Source organism: Quercus suber, unplaced genomic scaffold, assembly GCF_002906115.3.
Source record: "Quercus suber isolate HL8 unplaced genomic scaffold, Cork oak 2.0 scaffold_232, whole genome shotgun sequence".
Classification (NCBI taxonomy): Eukaryota; Viridiplantae; Streptophyta; class Magnoliopsida; order Fagales; family Fagaceae; genus Quercus; species Quercus suber.
This window is the reverse complement of record NW_027069689.1, coordinates 21872-44983: the sequence shown is the minus strand read 5'-3', so window position 1 is coordinate 44983 and position 23112 is coordinate 21872. Positions and strand designations below refer to the sequence as shown.

At 34.5% G+C, this 23112-nt stretch overlaps 3 protein-coding genes across 4 annotated transcripts in view; 2 read left to right on the top strand and 1 right to left on the bottom strand.

Annotated features, from left to right (window-relative positions):
• Positions 1 to 4391: 4391 nt before the first annotated feature.
• LOC111985668 (cytoplasmic 60S subunit biogenesis factor REI1 homolog 1-like) lies at positions 4392 to 7697 on the bottom strand. Its single transcript, XM_065780308.1, has 5 exons — positions 7508 to 7697; positions 5520 to 6107; positions 5242 to 5411; positions 4902 to 5120; positions 4392 to 4771 (listed from the first exon to the last, which is right to left on the bottom strand). Exons 1-5 carry the CDS (start codon positions 7610 to 7612, stop codon positions 4612 to 4614), a joined length of 1242 nt encoding a protein of 413 aa, XP_065636380.1. The 5' UTR covers positions 7613 to 7697; the 3' UTR covers positions 4392 to 4611.
• A 9884-nt stretch (positions 7698 to 17581) lies between these two features.
• On the top strand, positions 17582 to 18469 carry LOC136070412 (uncharacterized). Its single transcript, XM_065780321.1, has one exon. The coding sequence runs from the start codon at positions 17582 to 17584 to the stop codon at positions 18467 to 18469; it is 888 nt and encodes a 295-aa protein (XP_065636393.1).
• Positions 18470 to 22908: 4439 nt separating this feature from the next.
• The window catches only part of LOC112000100 (rust resistance kinase Lr10), a 16429-nt gene continuing 16225 nt past the window's right edge, over positions 22909 to 23112 (top strand). For both annotated transcript variants that reach the window (XM_065780307.1, XM_065780306.1), the window contains exon 1: positions 22909 to 23026. The gene's annotated coding sequence lies outside the window, so the exon portion shown is untranslated. The remainder of the gene's footprint in view (positions 23027 to 23112) is intronic.

Below are 23112 nucleotides of genomic sequence, written 5' to 3'. Positions count from 1 at the left end.
CCTGATAAAGACGTTTCCTGTCTTGCTTTCAGCATATTCAACGGGAATTGATGCCGTCTTTGCCAAGATTCCTTGACAACCATTTTGTCAATCTCTTTGTTTTTACGCAAGTATGCATGTCATGCCATAAAAGATTTGGAAAATTTTGACACATTTATTACAAATAATTTGACTTCAACTTCATTGGAAATAGAACTAGCTATAAAAGAAACCAAGATTGCAAATAACTTCCACCTTTTTTGCCAAAGTCAGCTAAAATTTGAATTGTACATTAAAAAAAAAAAAAAAGGTTCACATGGGACTAGTTTGCAACTGAGTAAATTGCATGCTAACTACGGTGTTAATCCAAATCTGTCTAGCACTATAGCTTAGCAAAATCTTTTTCGTTTTCTTGTTTGATCCAACACACTCTCTCTCTCTCTCTGAGCGACAATGAAGTGGTGGTGCAATCTCTAACAAGCGCAAGCTATCAATCCACCCCTTGCTTGAAAGGAATTTCGATCTTAGTATCATGTCAGGCCAACGATTTGTGATGGGTTTATTCTCTTCATTTAGCACTGTGGGTGGTGGTTTGGACATAGTTGTGGGTTGAAGTGTGTGTCAGTGAGAGCTGGTGATGGGAGAGAGACATGTGGAAATGAGAGAAGTATGAAGGAAAAAAAAAAACAGTATGAAATAATAGACTAAAATACAAATTACACTTTTTATGTTTGTTATCAATGCTAATTCTTCCGTTCTGTCCATAAACTATGTAACTATTAAAAGTATTTTTTGAATACTAAAAAATTGATATTAGCATTAAGTTTTTGTTTTATTTTTATTTATTTTTAATTAGTTAGATAGTGAGAGAGGGAAAGGAGAAGTTCAAACCATAATAAATTACAAGGAAAAAATGCTTATACACCCCCATTAACTTTTAATTACTGACCAAAACACCCCTGAACTTTTTAATTGACCAATTTACTCTTTAAACTATACACAACTGTCAAATCAATACCTTTGTTAGTTTGGTGTTAAAAAATTAATAGTTAACTCATGTAAGAAACACGTGTGATTTAAAATATGAACAAATTATTGTCTACGTGAAGTCAAATAAAATAAACAATTATGCAAAAGTTTGTCTTTACCTCAAAATCTTTAAAATGAACAATAATATATTATATATTATAATTTTTAAAGTTATAAGAAACATATAATATCTAGCAATTCCCGTTCAGCAACATATTTCAATAGTTGTATAGCACTAATATCCATTCACATTCAGAGTTACTACTTGCAATCTTCCACAGTAGAAAGTAAGTTGCAATAAAAAAAGAAAAGAAAAGAAAAGGTAACATCAGGAAGAGAGGAGCGACAAAGGGAGATGGGCAGGAAGCACATACAGGCTGAAGGGGGCTGTGGCCCCCCAATTTTTTAAAAAAATATTAAATAGTAGGTATATATTTAAGATTTTAGAAAATAAGCCCAAAAAAATTATATTTGCCCCCCTCGACTTCGAATCCTAGTTCTATCCCTGGAGATGGGAAGAGATAGATACCAGTTATTATAGTGGACTGAATGGCAGAGCAGTGGATTGACTTGATGAGGTGGTGCTATGGGGCATTATACCGTGAGACAAGTTTTTTTTTTATTTTTGTTAAAAAAGAATGTGATTTAGAATATGTTATAGGAAGAATTAGGGTTTTGTTAGCATTGGGAGAGCCATGGGTTGAGGAAATGGACAGATTAGGTTTGTTTATCATACCAAATATATTATTTTTGGGTATTTTGTATCAATTTTGCTTGATTGGGTTTAACTTTTATTGGATTAGTTAAAATTTTTGTGTAGCCAATTCTAAAATCTAAATTTTCAAGGGGGCAGTGATAAAATTTTTGTTTAATTTGTGATTTTTAACTAGTGTTAAAGGAAATTTTAAAAAGCCAGGCCCTCTTGGCTTCACCACAACCCAAACCCCAAATCTCAAAAACTTGGACGAATTTGCAAAACAACACCATTTTTCAAACAATTTTGTTAGTTAGCATGGTTTCCAAACTATTTAGAAAATTAACATCTCGTGTCTTTTAGACTTGAGTCCATTGTAGAAACTTGAGTTTTAGAGACTCGAGTTCCATGAAAATTATTCCTGTGGAACTCGAGTCTTTAAGACTCGAGTTCCTAAAGCCAAAGAGAAGCAACGAAACTTAAACAAACCCAAAGACCCAGAGAAGAAAAGAAAACGAAGCAATTGCTGCTGCTGCTGAAGCTTCGCCGCCTGAAGCCTTCACCACCTGGGTTCAGTGGCCTTCACTATCGTGGTTTGATCTTCGTTGTTTGGGTTTGATCTTTGTTGTTTCTTCTTCGTTGTTTGGGTTTGACCTTCATTTCTTCGTGGGTTTGATCTTCGTGGTTCGTGGTTTCTATGTGTACATAAACTTTGTTGTTGGAGTTGAAGTTGAAGTTGAAATGGGTTTGTTTGTTTCGTTATGGGTCTCTAGGTTTGCATGGGTTTGTTGATATCGTTTCTCTCTAGGTCTGTCAAGTTGAATTGATTTCGTTTCTTTCTAGGTTGAAGTTGAGTTTCGTTTCTCTCTGGGTTGAAGTTGAGTTTCTCTCTTATGGACTCGAGTTCTACTTTTCCAGCACATAGAACTCAAGTTTCTAAGACTCGAGTTGCTATAGTGAACTCGAGTTTAAAAGACTCGAGATGTTAGTTTCTTAAATAATTTGAAACAATGCTAACTAACGAAATTGTTTGAAAAGTGATGTTAATTTGCAAATTCCCTCTCAAAAACCCAGTAAAGCTCTACCTCCACATCAGTGGAAACACCCCAATAGCCAAATGGGTCCTTTCCGATAAACTCACTTCTTACTCTTTCATCAAGCCCTCTCAGATTGAAGAACAAGGAATGATGATGAGGAAGAAGAAGAGGAGCAAGAAGGTGAAGATTCTTGGGGTTTTGAATGTTTGAGTCCAAGATTAGAGTCAGGTTGATCTAGAGATTCAGTTGAAGACTTCTTGCATGAGTTTTTAAATCTCACGTGTCTCTCACGTTAACTGTTAGTTTTTTAACACCAAACTAACAGACGCATTCTTNCATAATATGTGTTACTTTCTTAATTAACATGTTCTTTTTTTTAGGGACTAACAAAGGGGGGATTTATCAAAAAAACTCACAAAGGGGAAGGAAAAAAAAGGATTATCTAGGCCAAAGTCGAAAATATGTCAAATGAAAAAATGGGGAGCTAAATATCATTTAAAGCTTATAAAAATATTAAAATGATGTAATTTGATGTTGTTAACAATATGTCATTTTCGTAAATCCATGTTTGATGATTCTATCGTATTATTCCATTTATACGCCTGATAAAGACGTTTCCTGTCTTGCTTTCAGCATATTCAACGGGAATTGATGCCGTCTTTGCCAAGATTCCTTGACAACCATTTTGTCAATCTCTTTGTTTTTACGCAAGTATGCATGTCATGCCATAAAAGATTTGGAAAATTTTGACACATTTATTACAAATAATTTGACTTCAACTTCATTGGAAATAGAACTAGCTATAAAAGAAACCAAGATTGCAAATAACTTCCACCTTTTTTGCCAAAGTCAGCTAAAATTTGAATTGTACATTAAAAAAAAAAAAAAAGGTTCACATGGGACTAGTTTGCAACTGAGTAAATTGCATGCTAACTACGGTGTTAATCCAAATCTGTCTAGCACTATAGCTTAGCAAAATCTTTTTCGTTTTCTTGTTTGATCCAACACACCTCTCTCTCTCTCTCTGAGCGACAATGAAGTGGTGGTGCAATCTCTAACAAGCGCAAGCTATCAATCCACCCCTTGCTTGAAAGGAATTTCGATCTTAGTATCATGTCAGGCCAACGATTTGTGATGGGTTTATTCTCTTCATTTAGCACTGTGGGTGGTGGTTTGGACATAGTTGTGGGTTGAAGTGTGTAGCATTCTTCTCCAAAAAAAAAAAAAAGTATTGATTTGGCAACTGTGTATAGTTTAAGGATTAAATTAGCCAATAAAAAAATTCAGGGGGTATTTTGGCTAGTAGCTGAAAGTTTAAGGGGTGTATAGGCATTTTTTCCTAAATTACAGAGTTTACGAACGGAACTACAAACAATAATAATAAACATAAACTTTAAGCACTTAAATAACAAAAATAAAACTTAAAAGATGAAAATAACAATTCACCAAATTTAAAGGGAGTACATCACATTTCAGCCAAAATTCGATTTTAATAAAGTTAACGAAAAACAAAAGAGAATTAGATGGGGGTAAATATCTGAAAGTGAGTAACAAACATAGAAAATTAGCTTCTATTAGACTGTAAAAAGGTGCTCGGGCATTATCATAACAGACAGACTTTAAGAGGCATAAACAAAGATCAGAAGAAAATGTTGAAAATACAAACAAAACTATTTCATTCAATAGAATTCATGATAGCCAGGTCCATCCAATCCCAGATGCTTACTGGATGTGTATCGGACTAGAAAGTATAAATCATTTCTGAGGGAAAAAAAAATACAGCAACTTCATAGGATAATAATAACCTTAATTTCAACAGAATATTAGCTATTATCATATATAACTTCAAAAAGAAAAAGAGCTAGTCTAAAACTAGTATGTGACATTGTTGGGCAGGTTCCGGATGACATTGCTCTTCATCCCAATCTTAGAGCGCATGGCCTCTACACCTGATCTATTCATTTGCTTCATCACTTTCATTCTCACCATCTGTTCTCTTGACTGCACAGTAGCCAACCCCATGCTCCTATACCTGAAATGAAAAACAATTTCCTCATCATCACATGATTTCATTCTTTTATTGGTTATGTTGCTGAATAAAAGTAATGTTTGTGGTTTTCCCTATAGACATGAGGACTGACATATGGGGTTTAAAAGCAAACCTTGAGGCCAGTGCTGCAGTAATAGCCATATTGTTCAAAGGTGAAGGTCGTGGTTTCTGGCGATAGTAGCGCATATATTCCCGGGAGCCAAGTGTTTTGGTTGATTTTCCCTCATCAGATCTTCTAGTTATGATGAGCTCAGAGCCACCACTCCCAAATTCTACATTGTTGTCCATGTCACCTGCTGCAACCAGCTGTTTGCCCTCTTCATCCACATAACTATAACCAGAAAAATAATTATACCAAAAAAGAGTCAAGCTTAGGCATATGAACATATATAGCTATAAATATTGTCAGTAAAGAATTTAGTAGAACCCAAGTTGCAAGAAAGACTAAAAACCTGCTGCTATAATCATAAAAGTCTTCTAGCTCTGCTTCCTCCTCATCATCACCATCACCAAAATGTACTTTGCAATGACTTTTAGCAACCATATGCTTCCTAACTGCTTCCAAACCGTTAAAAGGTTGGCACCGATCATTACAGTACAGACACATGAAATCTCTCTTGACCTGAAAAGAAAAGATGAGAGAAAATGGATGTGAAACCAAATAACTGAAAAGCTGCAAAATAAGGAACAGGTTTCTACTAAGAACAAACTTAGGCAGATGTTTCAGTACCTTAAGGCCAAGATATGTAAGGAATCCTTCTGGGTCCTTTAAATACTCAACATCAGGAATGAAGAACCCATGCTGCTTGTGCATGTGAACCATGCAGCTCTCTATGGTATCATGCTCTAGATCACACATAAAGCAACTAGATGGATCCAACTCCTCGTAGTCATCATCATCATCATCCTCATCCTCATCCATGTCATTGTCAGAGCCAACCTCATGTACATTCAAATCGGTTAAGGAATTTGTGGCTTCACCAACCAAGTCTTCTTCTGGATCAGCTTCCTCCCAGTCGCTTTCTTCACTCTCTTCATTGTTTACCTCCCTTTGTGGGGATGGCTTATTCACAACACGACGCGGAAGTGGCTTAACTATTGCCTTGTCCTCTTCTTCATTGTTTGTTCCTTGAGAGTCCCGCATGATGTGATTTCGAGATTTAAGATGCTCAGCATGAGCCTTAGAACTTCTATACCCTTTCCCACAAAGACCACAACTGTAGAGCATGGGAGTTTCACTTGACTGGCCTTTCTCTTGAGCAAGAGCAGTTTGTCTAGCTACAAATAATGCTTCAGTCACTCCAGGAACCCCAGCTACCTGTTTATTTACAGAGAATAACAAATTGTAAATTTGTAATAACTTATTGAGCACAGCAATCAGGTTTACCATTGCATAGAATGGCACTTACAGAATAATCAAAGAACACCAGAGACTTGTTTCTTATACCAGAAAATCAAGATATACCAACTAAACTTTATTTGAGATATATACCAACTAAACTTGATTAGGCATTACATTGTAAATTTCTAGCATCCAACAATCTACTTTCAACTGAAGTTTTCATTCACAAGTTACAGTTATAGTACCAAAACTAATTTTTTCCATTTCCAAAATGTAAGTTGAGCTAATTAATAAATGTGATGATCACAGTTGACAATGAAATGAAACAACACCAAGCAAAGGTTGCAAGTGAAGCAAACTTCAATAGAAATAAAATTACCACTATCAACTTCATTAAGCGATTGCAAGTTGAAAATGCTTCTTCAAGAAATCAGTTACAAGTAAAAGCGTATATTATATTATGTACAACACAATAATATAAAGATCACTTAGAATTTCTTCTCTGAAATTAGTTCCCAAAAACACAATTGAGATGGCTTATATTGCTACATAAAACACTCAATGAACCTAAAGAAGAAAAATCCAAGTAGGAAAAGCCAACGAGCTCAACCTCAAAAGACCACCTCATTCCATAAAAATAGGAAGTAGGATGAGGTTGTGGGTCCAAGACCCACTCGATGTGTTTGTAAAAATTAATTGCCATGGGAAGTTTCGCTTGCAACACAACCCCCATTCCATTAATCCGATTTCCCATAACATAAATGTTTTCATTCATTCCGGCCCTGTTTCATTTCACTAAAAGAAGGGGGACAAAACTAGTTTGCATGATAAACCTTGTCCAAATTGTCATGTTATCTTCCGTCTATTTATCTCCACCGCAAACCAAATTCATAGTTAACTAACTTTCATAACAATGGATACGTACTTGTTAATTATTTCCAATCTTAAAACATATTTTTACTCGTCACTCGAAAGACATTGATATCACAATCCTAAAATTACTAAGTAATCAAGTTACAATTTTTTTTTTTTTTTTTTTTTTTGTTGATAATTCAATAGTTGGGGCGGGTGGATTTGAACCCTAGCCGTCTCTATTGGAAACACCAGATAAAAAAAAAAAAAAAAACAGAATCCCTGTTTGCTTAACAAGAAAATAAAATTTAAATTTCTTATGTGAACCCTTCAGCTCAATTAGAACCATACACTTTGATTAGAAACATAATCTCGATTATTAAAATCTTAATTCCTTATATATTATTATTATTATTATTATTATTATAATTTTCCCTCTACCGTTAATTGTGAAATGACAGAATCGAATAACCTAATCTAAACAACAATGAATAAATGATTGATACATGGAGAGAGAGAGAGACCTTGCGCTTGAGATTGTAACGGTGCCATTCGGACTTGTAATGTAGCTTTTGCTCGGTATCGTCGTTGAACTCTTTGTTGCAAGCGTTGCAGGTTAAACCAGGCATTCTCTTTCTATCAAATATTTCTCACACAGAAAAAAAGGAAAAGAGAGAGAGAGAGAGAGAGAATCAGAAAGTGGAGGCGGAGGCGAGACCTATTTATATGTAGAGTAGAAATGTAGAATAGATGATGAGTTAATATACTATACTATACGGCGGCTCGTAGACGGTGAAACGGTGGACCAGACAAATACGACTCGCTTGCGCAATCGCTAACGTATTGGCCTTTGGGCTTATTGCGAATATGGTACGGCCTTTGGGCCTGATTCCTCTGGTCCTTTATTAAGCTAAAGTTTGGGCTTCTCTGTTGACATTGGGCTACACAAGTCAAGAATCACCATTCATTGGGGGTGAAAAGGGAGACGATGAAAAATAAAGAGAAGGAAAAATGAGATTTTTTTATCATGTGGGTGTAATTAAAGGGGAGATGAAAGTAAATAGGGATGGTCCGGATGGATGGAGTTTTCCACTCGATCCCACTATTTTTTTCTTTTTTTTTTTGTTCTAAATTGGGAAAAAAGAGGAAATAAAATGATAGTGAGAAAAAAATTACAAAATCACCTCCACTTTTTTATCATTATAATTTTAATAATAAGGGTATAATAGTAATTTAATTATCATTCTTTCATGTTTTCATTATTCTACTAAAAGACGTGTACTCGTGTTAGTGGACATCTTTCTCTCTCTTTTCAACTTGCTATATGATTATTGAAAGATATTCACATATATTTTTAGTCACATAATTTTTTTAATAAATTATATGACTTGTGTAAATAGTGTAGAAAAGAATGATGCAACAACACACACATAAAAAAAAGAAAAAAAAAAGAATGATGCAACAAAGTGTGACTTTGATACCAACTAATGCAACATAGTTGTGTAAAAACAAAATATGTAATACACAATATTACAACTCTTCTACAAAATCTAACTTCAACAAGAACTCTAGACTAGGACACACAAAAAATAGAAAAAAGTTTCTGAAAAGAACTTTGGTTGCCTGGTTGTAATTTACTCGTTTGATTGCTCTAAGATTCTGAGAAAGCTGTGGAAAACACACACAAAAATAACGGATTGAGAAAGTATATGATTCATGTTCTTTTGATTTTGAAAAAGGTTACTAATATAAGAGTTGAATTTTTTTTTTATTTTTTGGTGGTTATATTCTTGTTGGACTCAGATTAATGGGCATTAATGCTTACTCAGTTGCAAGCATTAAAAACAGAAAGTAAACAATATAGAGATGTTTTTCTTTCATTTTCCTGTGTTTTCATGACAACCAAACGTAGCATGAAGTTCATTTTTTTTCTGATACCGTTATGTATACACGTATATGGTTTATTTTATTTTGTTTTATTTTTTAAGTTTTTGGTGTTATTCGGTTGACTTTTATTATTCTTAACTTTGTTTAATCTTTATTTTATATTTTACTTTTAGATGAATATATCTAATTAGAAAAAAAATTAGATCAATAATAATAATTGATGATGCTCGAAAAAAAAATTATATTTTACTTTTGGAGAGCTTATTAACAGGCTCTTGGACTTGTTATTCTAGATAGTTGATCACGAATTAATGAAATTTGGATGGGAAGTTTTCTTCCAGTGCTTGGTGTTGATTCCAAGTAAGCCTAGGTGTTGATTTTTGGATTCCTATATGTATAACTTGCTTGGTGCTAAAGCCAAGTAACCCTAGGTGCTTATTTCTAGCTTCTGTTTTTCTTTTTTCACCGCTTAGTGTTAATTCCAAGTAAATCTTAGGTGCCGATTCCTAAGTTGTAATCTTTTTTTCTTTTTTGTTTCTTTTTTATTTCTCAAACATGTGTTCTCCTTGAGACTTCATTGTCCTCCATTATATACAGTATAGTTATACTATGCTTTTTGAGTCATATTGCTACTGAGGTAGGGGCCTTTTATTTTTCTCAGACCAATTGCATACAAAAAAAAAATATTTAATATTTCACTTTAGTTCATTGATAATAGAGAAAAAAAATTATATATTTTATTTCCACTTGTTGTCATCCATTACAAGTCAATAAATTTGCATTGATGTTCGTGGCATTGTTTTTAGGAATCAACATAGTAATTTCATTAAAAAAAAAAAAGCAAAACGTTTGGCATCACTATAAAATTGACAACAAAAAGACTAAAAAGGGCTTCAATTTTTTTAGCTAACAAATGAAGTTAGGAGCAACAGAGCAATTTCAACCAAATTTGTCAGTAATAGATTATAGAGAAAAAGACCAAAAGGGCTCCAAAGTTTTTTTAGCTGAAACATTCCTTTAGGAGCAACAAAGTAATTTAAGCCTTCTGTCGAGCCTCTACTGTTTTAAAGTATCGTTTTGCTAAATACAAACAGCTCAACTATCCTTTTTTATATAGAGTACAGAAGAGAAGTAGGGTCGAGCTCACATAAGCCCTGTAATCTTCATGTCCATCAATTGCATTCCATTCCTAGGCCAGGTCTATTTGGCAAGCAAGGCATTAGGAATTTTGACTTTTGGCATTCCACTTCTTGATTACTTCGTCAAGGAGCAAAAAAATGTGTAGTTATATACTAAAGTTTGTGTCTTTTACAAGTGACATGATTGGGAGTTTTTCCGATTCTTGTGTCGTGTGTTTCGATTTGGATCATTGGTTGCATTCCATGTACGACGGACGATAAGCGATCCAATGAGATACAAGGTGTCTGTTTCTAAATAACAATGAATAAATGATTGATATATGAAGAGAGAGAGAGAGAGAGAGAGACCTTGCGCTTGAGATTGTAACGGTGCCATTCGGACTTGTGATGTAGCTTTTGCTCTTGCTCGGTATTGTCGTTGAACTCTTTGTTGCAAGGGTACGTTGCAGGTTACACCAGGCATTCTCTATCTATCAAATATTTCACACACACACACACACACAGAAAAAGAAAGAGAGAAAGAATTAGAATGCGAAAACGGAGGGGAGGCCTATTTATATATAGATGAGATGAGAATATATTAATAGGTGTAAATGCTCTTTTTGTCCTTACATTTTGGGGTCATTTCTATTTTGGTACATACATTTCTATTTTACCACTTTTAGTCTCTAATCCAATTAATGCTTGTTATTTTAGTCCTTTTCGTCAGACAACAGACGGAAATAAATAGATTGATTAAAATAATAATTAAAAAATCTATTTTGGCATTAAAAATGCCATGTTAGCATCTAATTTAATTTTAATTAAATAAAACAAAATTAAAAACAAAAAATTACAGATCTAACAACATAAGAACTTGTTCTTTAATATTCTTCTTAAATAAATAAATAAAAACCCCAGCAACAACAACAAACCTGACATTTTTCTTTATTTGAAATCCAAATAAAAAACATTTTGCTCATTGCTCATCCACTAGATTCAACTTACTAAACCTCTCTCTCGTCTAAAACGATGCTCTCTTTCATCTAAAGCTCTCTCTGTCTCTCAAATCAAAATCTCTATCTCTATCTCTCTTTTGGCTTTCTCTTTGGATACGGGTTTAGAGAAAGAGATGGCTTCTTCGCCTCTCTCACGCAAAGTGAAGCTGATATGATCGGCAAAAACCCGTCAGTCATTGCCATGTTCGAGGACCGCCATCACGAGCTTCACACCACTCGGTCTCCTCAGTTTCTCAGCCTTAGGAACTAGCGCAGTCTCTGGTCCGATTCCGATTACGGCTCCGATGTCATTATCGGTCTTCTTGATACCAGAATCTGGCCAGAGCGGTGTAGCTATTTCGACACCACTCAATCTTCTCAGTCCAGTTTCGTCTCGTGGAAGGAAGCTTGTTGGTGGGTGCTGGGTTTGACTGGGTTCGTTGGTTGGGATTGCAAGGTTTGTTGTTGTTGTTGGTCTGATCGGTGATCGTTTTAGGCATTTGAGGTTTGGGGTTTGTTGGAGATTTGACTTTGGCGTTTGCTGGGAATTTCGCATTTTGAAAATTCTTTTTGTTTTTTAAGTTATTAACTTGTGGTGGTATTCGAAATTTCTTTGATTATGGTTTGGTTTGGGAGTGGATGAGTTGGGTGCTTTGCTGAGTTTCTATTTTTTGGATGATTTGGTTTGGGTGTGGTTTTGTGAGGGTTTTCCTGTGTTTGCTCTTATTCATGCTCTTTGATTTGGTGATGTTCATTTTTTTTTTCCCTATAGGTTTGATGTTCATGTTCTTTGATGTTCATGCTCTTTGATTCTGGGTTTGATGTCGTTGCTGGGTTTTTTTCTTGATTTAAGAAGAACATTGAAGAACAATTTGTTATGTTCTTAGATCTATAATTTTTTGTTTTTAATTTTTTTATTTAATTAAAATTAAATTAGATGCTGACGTGGCATTTTTAATGCCAAAATAGATTTTTTAATTATTATTTTAATTAGTCCGTTAGTCACGTCAGCGATTTTCGTCTGTTGGCTAACAGAAAGGACTAAAATAACAAGCGTTAATTGGATTAGGGACTAAAAGTAGTAAAATAGAAATGCAGGGACCAAAATAGAAATGACTCAAAAATGTAGGGACAAAAAGAGCATTTACGCCTATATTAGCTTATAGAACGTGAAATGGTGGACCAGACAAATACGACACGCTTGCACAATAGCAAAGGTATTGCTCTTTGGGCTCACTACCAATAGGGACTTTGGGCCTGATTCCTCTAGTCCATTATTAAGCTAAATTTTGGACCTTTCTGTTGACATTGGGCTACACAAGCTATGCTATGTTTGGTTGTGGGAGGAAGAAAAACAAAGGAGAGAGAAATGTGATTTTCTTTTTGGTTGGTGTAATGAAAGGAAAGAAAATGAGATGGATGGAGTTAAATGTGACTTACACATAATTATTAATTTAGATGAAAAGTTAATGAAAGAAACTATAAAATTAAATTTAGATTCTTTATAAAACCTATTATATTTATAATTTCATTAAAATATTACCATACTATATTCTCTTTATTTCTGAGTAATACTATAATCACAAACTATTTTACAACAATTTTAAAAACTATTAATTTGAAAAATGCTAAAACTACATCAGCAGTTTGTAAAAATGTTGTAAAATAGTTTGTGTATATAATTGTAGGGATGTTAGGACCAGAAGTTTAACGTAAATTTATATATAGTGGGCCTATAGCCCAAGTCGAGAATAAGGATTATTCTGAGTAGGAATAGTCTCCATTAAAGAAGACAGTGTTAGCAAGAAAAAGGTTTAGTTTTGATTACAAAGGTTCAAAGAGATATTGGCCGTGGATAATATCTCCTCGGCAGACTGGAGCCGAGGTCAGAAGAAATGGTTTACTAATGCAGAAGAACCTCTTAGGAAGCTTTGTCGATGTAAATAGCCATTGAAGGGACATTGGACCGAAGGAAGTCCTAAGATATTTTAGGAAGAAAGCTGTCACCACCGCATTTAATGTTCTACAGCTGATTTCTTGGCCGCATTAATGTGAAGAAAACCCTTGAATAGTGTGAAATTGGTTGCCCCAAGACGTATAAGACCATAGAGGGTGTCTGATGGAACAGACACTCAAGTAGTGACTCAGGTGCTTAATAACTGTAGGATCAAGATGCTTTAGAAGGAACTTTATAAGAGATGAGACCCTTCATGAGAAAGGGGGAGGAAAAACACGATAGTATTCAGGAACCAAACTTGTAACCCAATTTGAAAATAATATACAAGAACAATGCATCTCGGACCTTGCCGAGGATAAATTTTATTCAATATAACCCTATTTCCTTTCATTCTCTTACCATCTGAATCTCTTCCAATGTTTGTTTGATCAACTACAGCCTAGTTTTTCCAACCCATTCGCTATAAATTCATTGTTATTGGGCTTTTTGGGCTTGAGTCATTCCACATAGTAGGCTTCGAGTTCAAATCTGGTCCTTACAGTAACATTACTTTTTTTAAAATGGTAGAATAAGTAGTTTCATATACAAACCAATTATAATTAAAGCCTTTTAAAAAAACTAGAATTATTAACTATATTTTTTTAATAAATTAAGTTTGATGTTTTCTACATTAAAAAAAAGAGCATTTACGCCTATATTAGCTTATAGAACGTGAAATGGTGGACCAGACAAATACGACACGCTTGCACAATAGCAAAGGTATTGCTCTTTGGGCTCACTACCAATAGGGACTTTGGGCCTGATTCCTCTAGTCCATTATTAAGCTAAATTTTGGACCTTTCTGTTGACATTGGGCTACACAAGCTATGCTATGTTTGGTTGTGGGAGGAAGAAAAACAAAGGAGAGAGAAATGTGATTTTCTTTTTGGTTGGTGTAATGAAAGGAAAGAAAATGAGATGGATGGAGTTTTTAACCTAGCCCACCATTTTTTATTAATTGGGAAGAAAAAAGACAAAATGATATTATGGAAAAATATATATAAAAACAAAATCGAAATTACTCCTATATTTTCATCATTCTAATTTATATAATAATAATAATAATAATAATTTAATTACCACCCTTTTACTTTTTCATCATTCTACCAAAAGTGCTTTAAAAACCGAACCGAGTATCGAACTGTTTTTAAAAAAAAAAATTCCAGTTCAACCTTGGTTTTTGTTTGGTTTTTCAGTTGTTGACTGATTTTGGGGGTTTTAACCGGACCGGACTGGCTCCCAGTTCCCAATTGAACCGGTCGGACCGACTGGTCCGGTCCGTTTTTAAAGTAGTGACCAAAACACGTGTTAGTGAAGGTCTTTCGTAGAAATTTTTTTGATAAGGTATTTCGTATAAATTGATGTTAGTAGATTTTTTATTTTTTATTTATTTTTTTTACAGTCATGTGACTTACACATAATTATTAATTTAGATGAAAAGTTAATGAAAGAAACTATAAAATTAAATTTAGATTCTTTATAAAACCTATTATATTTATAATTTCATTAAAATATTACCATACTATATTCTCTTTATTTCTGAGTAATACTATAATCACAAACTATTTTACAACAATTTTAAAAACTATTAATTTGAAAAATGCTAAAACTACATCAGCAGTTTGTAAAAATATTGTAAAATAGTTTGTGTATATAATTGTAGGGATGTTAGGACTAGAAGTTTAACGTAAATTTATATATAGTGGGCCTATAGCCCAAGTCGAGAATAAGGATTATTCTGAGTAGGAATAGTCTCCATTAAAGAAGACAGTGTTAGCAAGAAAAAGGTTTAGTTTTGATTACAAAGGTTCAAAGAGATATTGGCCGTGGATAATATCTCCTCGGCAGACTGGAGCCGAGGTCAGAAGAAATGGTTTACTAATGCAGAAGAACCTCTTAGGAAGCTTTGTCGATGTAAATAGCCATTGAAGGGACATTGGACCGAAGGAAGTCCTAAGATATTTTAGGAAGAAAGCTGTCACCACCGCATTTAATGTTCTACAGCTGATTTCTTGGCCGCATTAATGTGAAGAAAACCCTTGAATAGTGTGAAATTGGTTGCCCCAAGACGTATAAGACCATAGAGGGTGTCTGATGGAACAGACACTCAAGTAGTGACTCAGGTGCTTAATAACTGTAGGATCAAGATGCTTTAGAAGGAACTTTATAAGAGATGAGACCCTTCATGAGAAAGGGGGAGGAAAAACACGATAGTATTCAGGAACCAAACTTGTAACCCAATTTGAAAATAATATACAAGAACAATGCATCTCGGACCTTGCCGAGGATAAATTTTATTCAATATAACCCTATTTCCTTTCATTCTCTTACCATCTGAATCTCTTCCAATGTTTGTTTGATCAACTACAGCCTAGTTTTTCCAACCCATTCGCTATAAATTCATTGTTATTGGGCTTTTTGGGCTTGAGTCATTCCACATAGTAGGCTTCGAGTTCAAATCTGGTCCTTACAGTAACATTACTTTTTTTAAAATGGTAGAATAAGTAGTTTCATATACAAACCAATTATAATTAAAGCCTTTTAAAAAAACTAGAATTATTAACTATATTTTTTTAATAAATTAAGTTTGATGTTTTCTACATTAACGTTTACTCAATTCTCAGGCATTAAAAATCAGAAGTACAAAATTATAGAAATTTTTTTCTTTAATTTTCCTATGTTTTCATGGCAACCAAACGTAGCATGATACTCGTATATCAATTTTATATTTTTTTTGTTTCAGGTGTTATTCAATTGAGTTTTATTATTTTTAACTCTGTTTAATCTTTATTTTATTTTTTAGATGAATATACATAATTAGAAACAAATTAGATCATTTTCTCAAAAAGAAGAAGAAACAAATTAGATCCATAAATTTTCACTCTATTGGCAATGTTGTTGTATCAATATGTATATACATGGATAGGTTGTAATAATGATGTTTGAGTTTGGAGAATATTATTTCATAAAGTGAAAATTCAAATTCTGAAATTTTTTAAGTGAAAATTCAAAATTCAGTATTTTCAATCGGTTGAAGCTTTGGCTCGATCGATCGAAATGGTAAGAAAATAATCCTGGAGTTCCTAGATGATTCAATCGCTATTCGATTCCTGTTCGATTGATCAGAAAAGAGCATTCAATCGATCAAAAGGAACTCTCGACCAATCGAAACTCGAAAAACTGAATTTTCTACATAATTTTCTGGTAACTGTTTAGAAAGGTTGAAGAGGTTTCAAGCCATGTGAACGGTTTTATGTAACATTTTAACTCTTCATACGTGCTTTTTGATGAAATATACTATGAGTATAAATAGAGGTTTATGTTCACTTGAAACACAAGAAATCCTATGGTTATTCTTTAGAATTGCTATCTGTAGAACCCAACAACTTGATTGTATTATGGGGACAAATTTGTGATAACACTTTAGCAACAAGTGTGTAGGGGTAAATATTGTCTAAAGATAACAATTTTGTGCCTCCAAGTTATCTATTTTTGTTTGTTTTTAATGTTATCCTTATTCTTCCTTTATTACTTTGAGTATTATTCCAACAAATGTTTCTTATGAAAAGTCCAATTATTTATTTATTATTATTGTGGGGATAAAAGCCCAAATTCATATATTGGGCCTTGGGCCCTATTTGAGGATGTGGGTATGTTCGAGAAGGAGTAAATGATTGAGAAAGACCCTAGAGTGGAAAATCACGTAAGGAGATGATAAAGAAATATAGTCTGAGAAGCGTATCATTCTCGGATATGAAGAGTACTAGTCAAGCAAATACCTGGGCGGTTTGGGTGACCTTCCAGGAAGTTCCAACAATAAGGATGAACTTCAGACACGTATAAAGATGATAAGAATAGAGAAATATCTAAGGAAAAAGATGCTACCACCGCATCAAATGCACTGCAGCAATTTTTCTGGCTACATTTATGTGGAGAAGACCCTTGAACAGTGCAGCCTCAACTGTCATCACTTATGGAGGATCAAAGAAGATACCTGATGGGACATATATTCAAGTGAATACTTAGATGAAAACAAGTGTATGATCAAGATAGTCTGAAAGAAAACTATATAAATGTAATAGACCTATCATGAAAGGGGGATCGAAAAATCAAGGAAGAGAAGAAGAAGGAAAATTTACTGTAGCTCTAAGAATTGTACTAGCTTTTCAAATAATAATTTATCTCCTCGGACATCAGTTTATAAAAATTTAAAGTGTGTTTTTGTACTTGTTTATTTTTTAAAATCTTAAGCAATTGTTGTTTATTTCACAAACAGCCCAGTTTTTTCACCCACTCTCTACAAATTCATTGTATTGGGCTTATTGTGCTCACATCCCATATCTTTTGGGATTGGGCTACAAATCTTGACCCTACAATTGGCGTCGTTTGTGGGAAGAGCTTGAGCAAGAGTGGAAGCAACAGTGGACGATGGCTGAACTAGGTCAACAACCAGCAGAGTCCAGAGCATCCTAACACGTTGATCCTTTTCTCAACCTAGAGCAAAGAGGTGATCGTGAAGGTAGTGTACATACCACACATACTGATCGAAACCAACCACGAGGTGGAAGTCATGTATCTCATGCAGAGAATAACAAGAACATGCAACTAGAGATTGACCAGTTAAAAAGGAAGTTACGCCATGCAAAGCGGAAGTGGACTTCTTCAAACTCTAATGATAACTCTGATGACGAGCAAGATGTTACTTATAGACGGAGGTCTCGAACACCAGTTAGTGAATCTTTTTCCTATGAAAAAGAACATTATCGCAAACGACAACCTCGAAGCCCATCACGTGGAGGCGTAGGGAACGACGCTATGAGCAAAGCCTTGAACCAAATCTCCAGATTGCCTTTCATACGTAGGATTGAAGAGGCAAGACTCCCTCATCGTTTTCATCAGCCAACGTTCACTATCTATAATGATAGAACAGACCCTGTGGAACACGTGAGCCATTTCAACCAAAGGTTGACTGTCCATTCCAAGGATGAAGCTTTGATGTGTAAAGTTTTTCCCTCCAGTCTGGGACCGGTTGCGATGAGATGGTTTGATAGCTTGAAAGCAGATTCCATTAGTTCTTTCAAAGAACTCACTCAAGCATTTGGTTCCTATTTTGTCACCTATCGAAGAGTTGCTCGGCCCTTAGCTTCTTTACTATCCTTCAACATGCAAGAGGGTGAGACACTAAAAACGTACTCAGATAGGTACTGGGAGATGTTTAATAAAATGGAAGGCGATTTTGACGAAGTGGCCCTGAATACATTCAAGCTCGGCCTCCCCACTGACCATGGTTTAAGGAAATCTCTGACAGGAAAACCTGTCACCAGTGTTCGTCAACTGATGGATAGGATTGATAAGTATAAAAGAGTTGAAAAAGATCAACAGCAGGGAAAAGGAAAGGATAAGGTTATCCCTCAGGAGATGAGAGATTTTAGGTTGGATCGTTATAGTAACAATAAACCACGGAGAGATTTTGTTGGACAGTCATGATCAGCGAATCCTCAAGCAGTCAACCCAGTATTCTGAGAGCCTGTGCATCAAGTTTTGGAGAAGATTAAAAATGAATCATTCTTCAAACGACTGAACAAGATGGTAGACAATCCTGAAAGACGTAATCATAACCTCTACTGCCAATATCACCAGGATCATGGACATGCCACAGAAGATTGTAGGAGTCTCTGGGATCACTTGGAACAACTTGTTCGCGAGGGTAAGTTAAAACAACTCCTGTATCATTCCAGTGGTCAGGGGAGTTGAGCAAGCCCAGAATCTCAAAGAGATGTTTCTTCAAGACCCCCCTTGGGAACTATCAATGTCATCTTCGCTGTGCCTGGGAGAACAGGATCCTACCTATCCAGGATAATGTCTGTAGCTCGTCTACCCACATGAGACACTAATCAAGAGCCGAAGAGGGCTAAAACGGATGTTCCACCAGTTTTAGGTTTCTCGAATGAAGATAAGATTGGAACCATCTGTTCGTGTAAAATAATCTGCAAGCGCACAGAATCGTAACAAGTAGTAAAGTGTTTTTAGAAAACGAATGTCGAACCCACAGGGATTAACTATGTTATTGAATACCGAAATTTACTAAATTAAGTACTATTTGGAAAATCGAAAATAGATGGAACTGAGAAAAATATTGTTTGTTGGATCAATGGCTCACTGTTGGATGCAAAAGACATAATGCCGCTTGGAGAAATTAATAAACGCTTCGTAAATACCGAAACGTCAGCGGCAATGATGAAGCTCCTAAATCTATGCTCTCACACGTGTAAACCCAGGTATTTTTTACATTTTTAAGCCTTTATATCTATGGCGGATCAAAATCCCATTTTTTCTCCTCGGATGCGAAGGAAAAATTAAAATTTTGAGAGGCTATTGTGGGGATAAAAGCCCAAATTCATATATTGGGCCTTGGGCCCTATTTGAGGATGTGGGTATTCGAGAAGGAGTAAATGATTGGGAAAGACCCTAGAGTGGAAAATCACGTAAGGAGATGATAAAGAAATATAGTCCGAGATATGAGGAGTACTGGTCAAGAAAATACCTGGCGGTTTGGGTGACCTTAGGAAGTTCAACATAAGGATGAACTTCAGCACGTATAAAGATGATAAGAATAGAGAAATATCTAAGGAAAAGTGCTACCACCTGCATAAATGCACTGCACAATTTTCTGCTACATTTATGTGGAGAAGACCCTGAACAGTGCAGCCTCAACTGCCATCACTTATGGAGGACCAAAGAAGATACCTGATGGGACATATATCAAGTGAATCTTAGATGAAAACAAGTGTATGATCAAGATAGTTGAAAGAAAACTATATAAATGTAATAGACTATCATGAAAGGGGGATCGAAAATCAAGAAAGAGAAGAAGAAGAAAATTTACTGTAGTTCTAAGAATTGTACTAGCTTTTCAAACAATAATTTATCTCCTCGGACATCAGTTTATAAAAATTTAAAGTGTGTTTTTGTACTTGTTTATTTTTTAAAATCTTAGCAATTGTTGTTTATTTCACAAACAGCCCAGTTTTTTCATCCCTCTCTACAAATTCATTGTATTGGCTTATTGGGCTCACATCCCATATCTTTTGGTTGGCTACAAATCTTGACCCTACAATTATTATTTAGTTGTCAACCTTGTGAAAAATTCAAACAAGTAATTATTTCGCATTTTTTGGGGGCAAGCATGAGAACAATCAAAGTTGCCATTTTTTTTTTCTTTTTTAGTTTCAACTGCTATCTTCATCAATTTCATCCCCTTTGTTATATTTTTAGAAGAACATGTCCAGACGTGATTTCAAGATAGATATATCAAACTGACAATTTTGGAGAACAGGGAAGTAGGAGTAAAAATGAAGGTAAAATTTACTGCTTTTATATCTTTATACTTTTAAACATAGTGCAAAAAGGTTTCCAAACTGTTTATCATGAAATCGTGCTTATAATTGAAGTAATAAGCCCATCACACGCGCTTCACAGATGTGATGAGGCTTTTTTTTTTTTTGATTTAGTGTCATAATTTTTCACTTATTTCAATTTGAGATTTACAATTTTTTTAAAAAAATTGTGCATTTAAAACTACTAATACGGCCAAAACTATTATAAGGTTGGTTTTAAAAATGAACAACAAAGTAGCATTGAAATCATATGTTCTTGTGTGAATTTTTTTCATTTTCTACTCACTAATCACTATCAATTTCCACTAAAGACACCTCTAACAAATACTCATTAAATCAGGAAAGAAATTATAAAAAAAAAAAAAAATCATTCCAACAAAGATATAAGGGACTTGTCATAAAACAAAAATAAATTAATTATTGAGAAAAGTTAGCTTTAAGAGAGAGAGAGAGAGTAACAATTAGATAGCAAGGGAGATTCATATAGCATGTATCAATTCCTAAACATTTTTTTTTTGTTTCTACTTTAAATTTGGTTCAGGCATTTATTCAAACAGTTTGAGAGAGGAGATAACACAAGATTCCTAACATGTGAAATATGAAATCAATAGAAGCTTAAGATTTGGTAGAGATTGTTTGAAATTTGGAATTTAATTTAGGACAGCAATTTGTGTTCAACAGTGCACTTTCATTTTGTGATAGTTGAAGAAGGTTCAGAGCCCCCTTTTCACATAAAGTTATGTACTTTAGTTCTAAGAGATGCTCAATTCACAACTACACAAGACGAAAGGAATATTCGTGGAATATAGAATCCAATGAATTGAATATAGTAATCTCCAAATTACAATTGAAAAATTGACATTCAATAGAAAAAAAAGAAAAATAAAACGAAGATTTTTGCAATGAAAACTCAGGCCTTAGAATTTGTAGTTTCATCTAGTAGTTATTTTTGTTTGGTGAGACAAGTAACTACACTCTCTATGCACCAAGTAGCTACTGTTAATAAAAATTTAGGTAAATTATAGCCTCATCACACGCGCTCCACAAGTACGATGAGGCTTTTTTTTTTTTTTTTTGAATTTAATATAATTTTTTAATTTAAATTTATCTATTGTTAGTGAGGTTACACATAAAGAAATTTTTAAGAAACTAAAATTTAAGATTTGAAATTGAATAAACTGCTGGTTTAGTATGTGCTAGTTTTTAGGGAAAAATGTATTAAACGTGTACAAGATATATTTAAATAGAAAGTATGCTAATTTTTAGAAAAAAAAAAAAAAGTTTCTTTATAATTAAAGTTGTATGTCATAATTTCACTAGTGAGTCAGTGACTCATTATATAATAAATTTGTATCGTCAACATAGTTTACATTAACATAATCTGTAGGGTCAGTTTTTGTTGCTCAAGCCCAAAGGATATGGGTCAAAGGCCCAACGAACCCAGAACAATGAATTTGTAGAGAGTGGATCGAAGGTTTAGGCGCTGGCCGGCGTTCACGAAGCATGACCTCTTTTTCTTTTACTGAAAAAATACTTAAAACAATTTACAACTGGGAGATGCTTCTCGGCTCCTGGCCGAGGAGGTTTTTCCTCCTTTCCACTCCCCCAAAAAACCCCCCTTTACATTTTGCTCCCCTTTCTTATATATCCCTCTCTTCCTCCTCTTGTTAGTCATCTATTGGCCTTCCACCTGACTGTCTATCCCATCAAAGGTCATATCCGTGCTCAAGTGGTTCACCTTGATCGATGTTGCACTGTCAGGGTGTTACATCCTCATTAATGCGGCCAGAAGGGTTAGGTGAGCGTATTCAATGCCGAGGTGACAGTTCGCCCAGGGCTTGCCCCCTCTTCGTACTGAGGTCTCGGACGACCGAGGATAGGGTCATCATCGGACCCATCATGCGTCCTCGGTGTGGGCCATTTGGGCCTGGGTTGAAGTGGGCTGAGGCTACCCGATTTTCTAGCCCCACATAATCTATTTTATAATATTTTGTTGTTGACAAAAACTATGACTTATTCATCATGTAACTTAAAGTAACTTTTAATATTTTATTTTTAGTAACTATTTACTATTAAATCCTTTTTTTTTTTTAATTTACATATAATTCTAAATTTAACCATTTGTTGCAAGCCACGGGTATTTGGGCTTGTAGACTTAGAATTGTTGAAATTAAATTATACTCAGTCTAAAGTCTAAACTAGTGTGCCGTCCTACTCCATGTTTTTTTTTTTTTTTTTTTTTTTTGAGAATAGCTGTCCTACTCCATGTGAAGTAATAATATGGAATTCAATTTCAAATTGATAATGGTTAGCTATCTCGGTTAAGGAACAGCGATTATTATCAAAAAAATCTCGGTGTTCCTAAAAGAAAAAGACAAAAAAAGAAGAAAAGAAGAAGAAACTGCCTAGCACACTTTATTTGAATAGTTAGAATAAATTTTAGATGGTTAGCTAGAATTTTCTCACGGTGAAGAAATGTCCTAGCATAAATCTATGGTATGCCAGTTAGCAATATATAAGATCTCCTCGTAGCCTTCTTCCAACGATTTTGATCAAGATATAAGAGGGAAGTTTGGTGCTGCCTAGCCTTCTGCCGTGTCTCGGGGCAAAGTTCTAGACCAAGAACCGAAGTGGTGACCTCAATATCGTAAGTATAATCACCTGTGATATTAAAATGGATAGGCCATGCATACTGTTAGAATTCTTTGAAAATTAAGAAGAAAAAAACACACC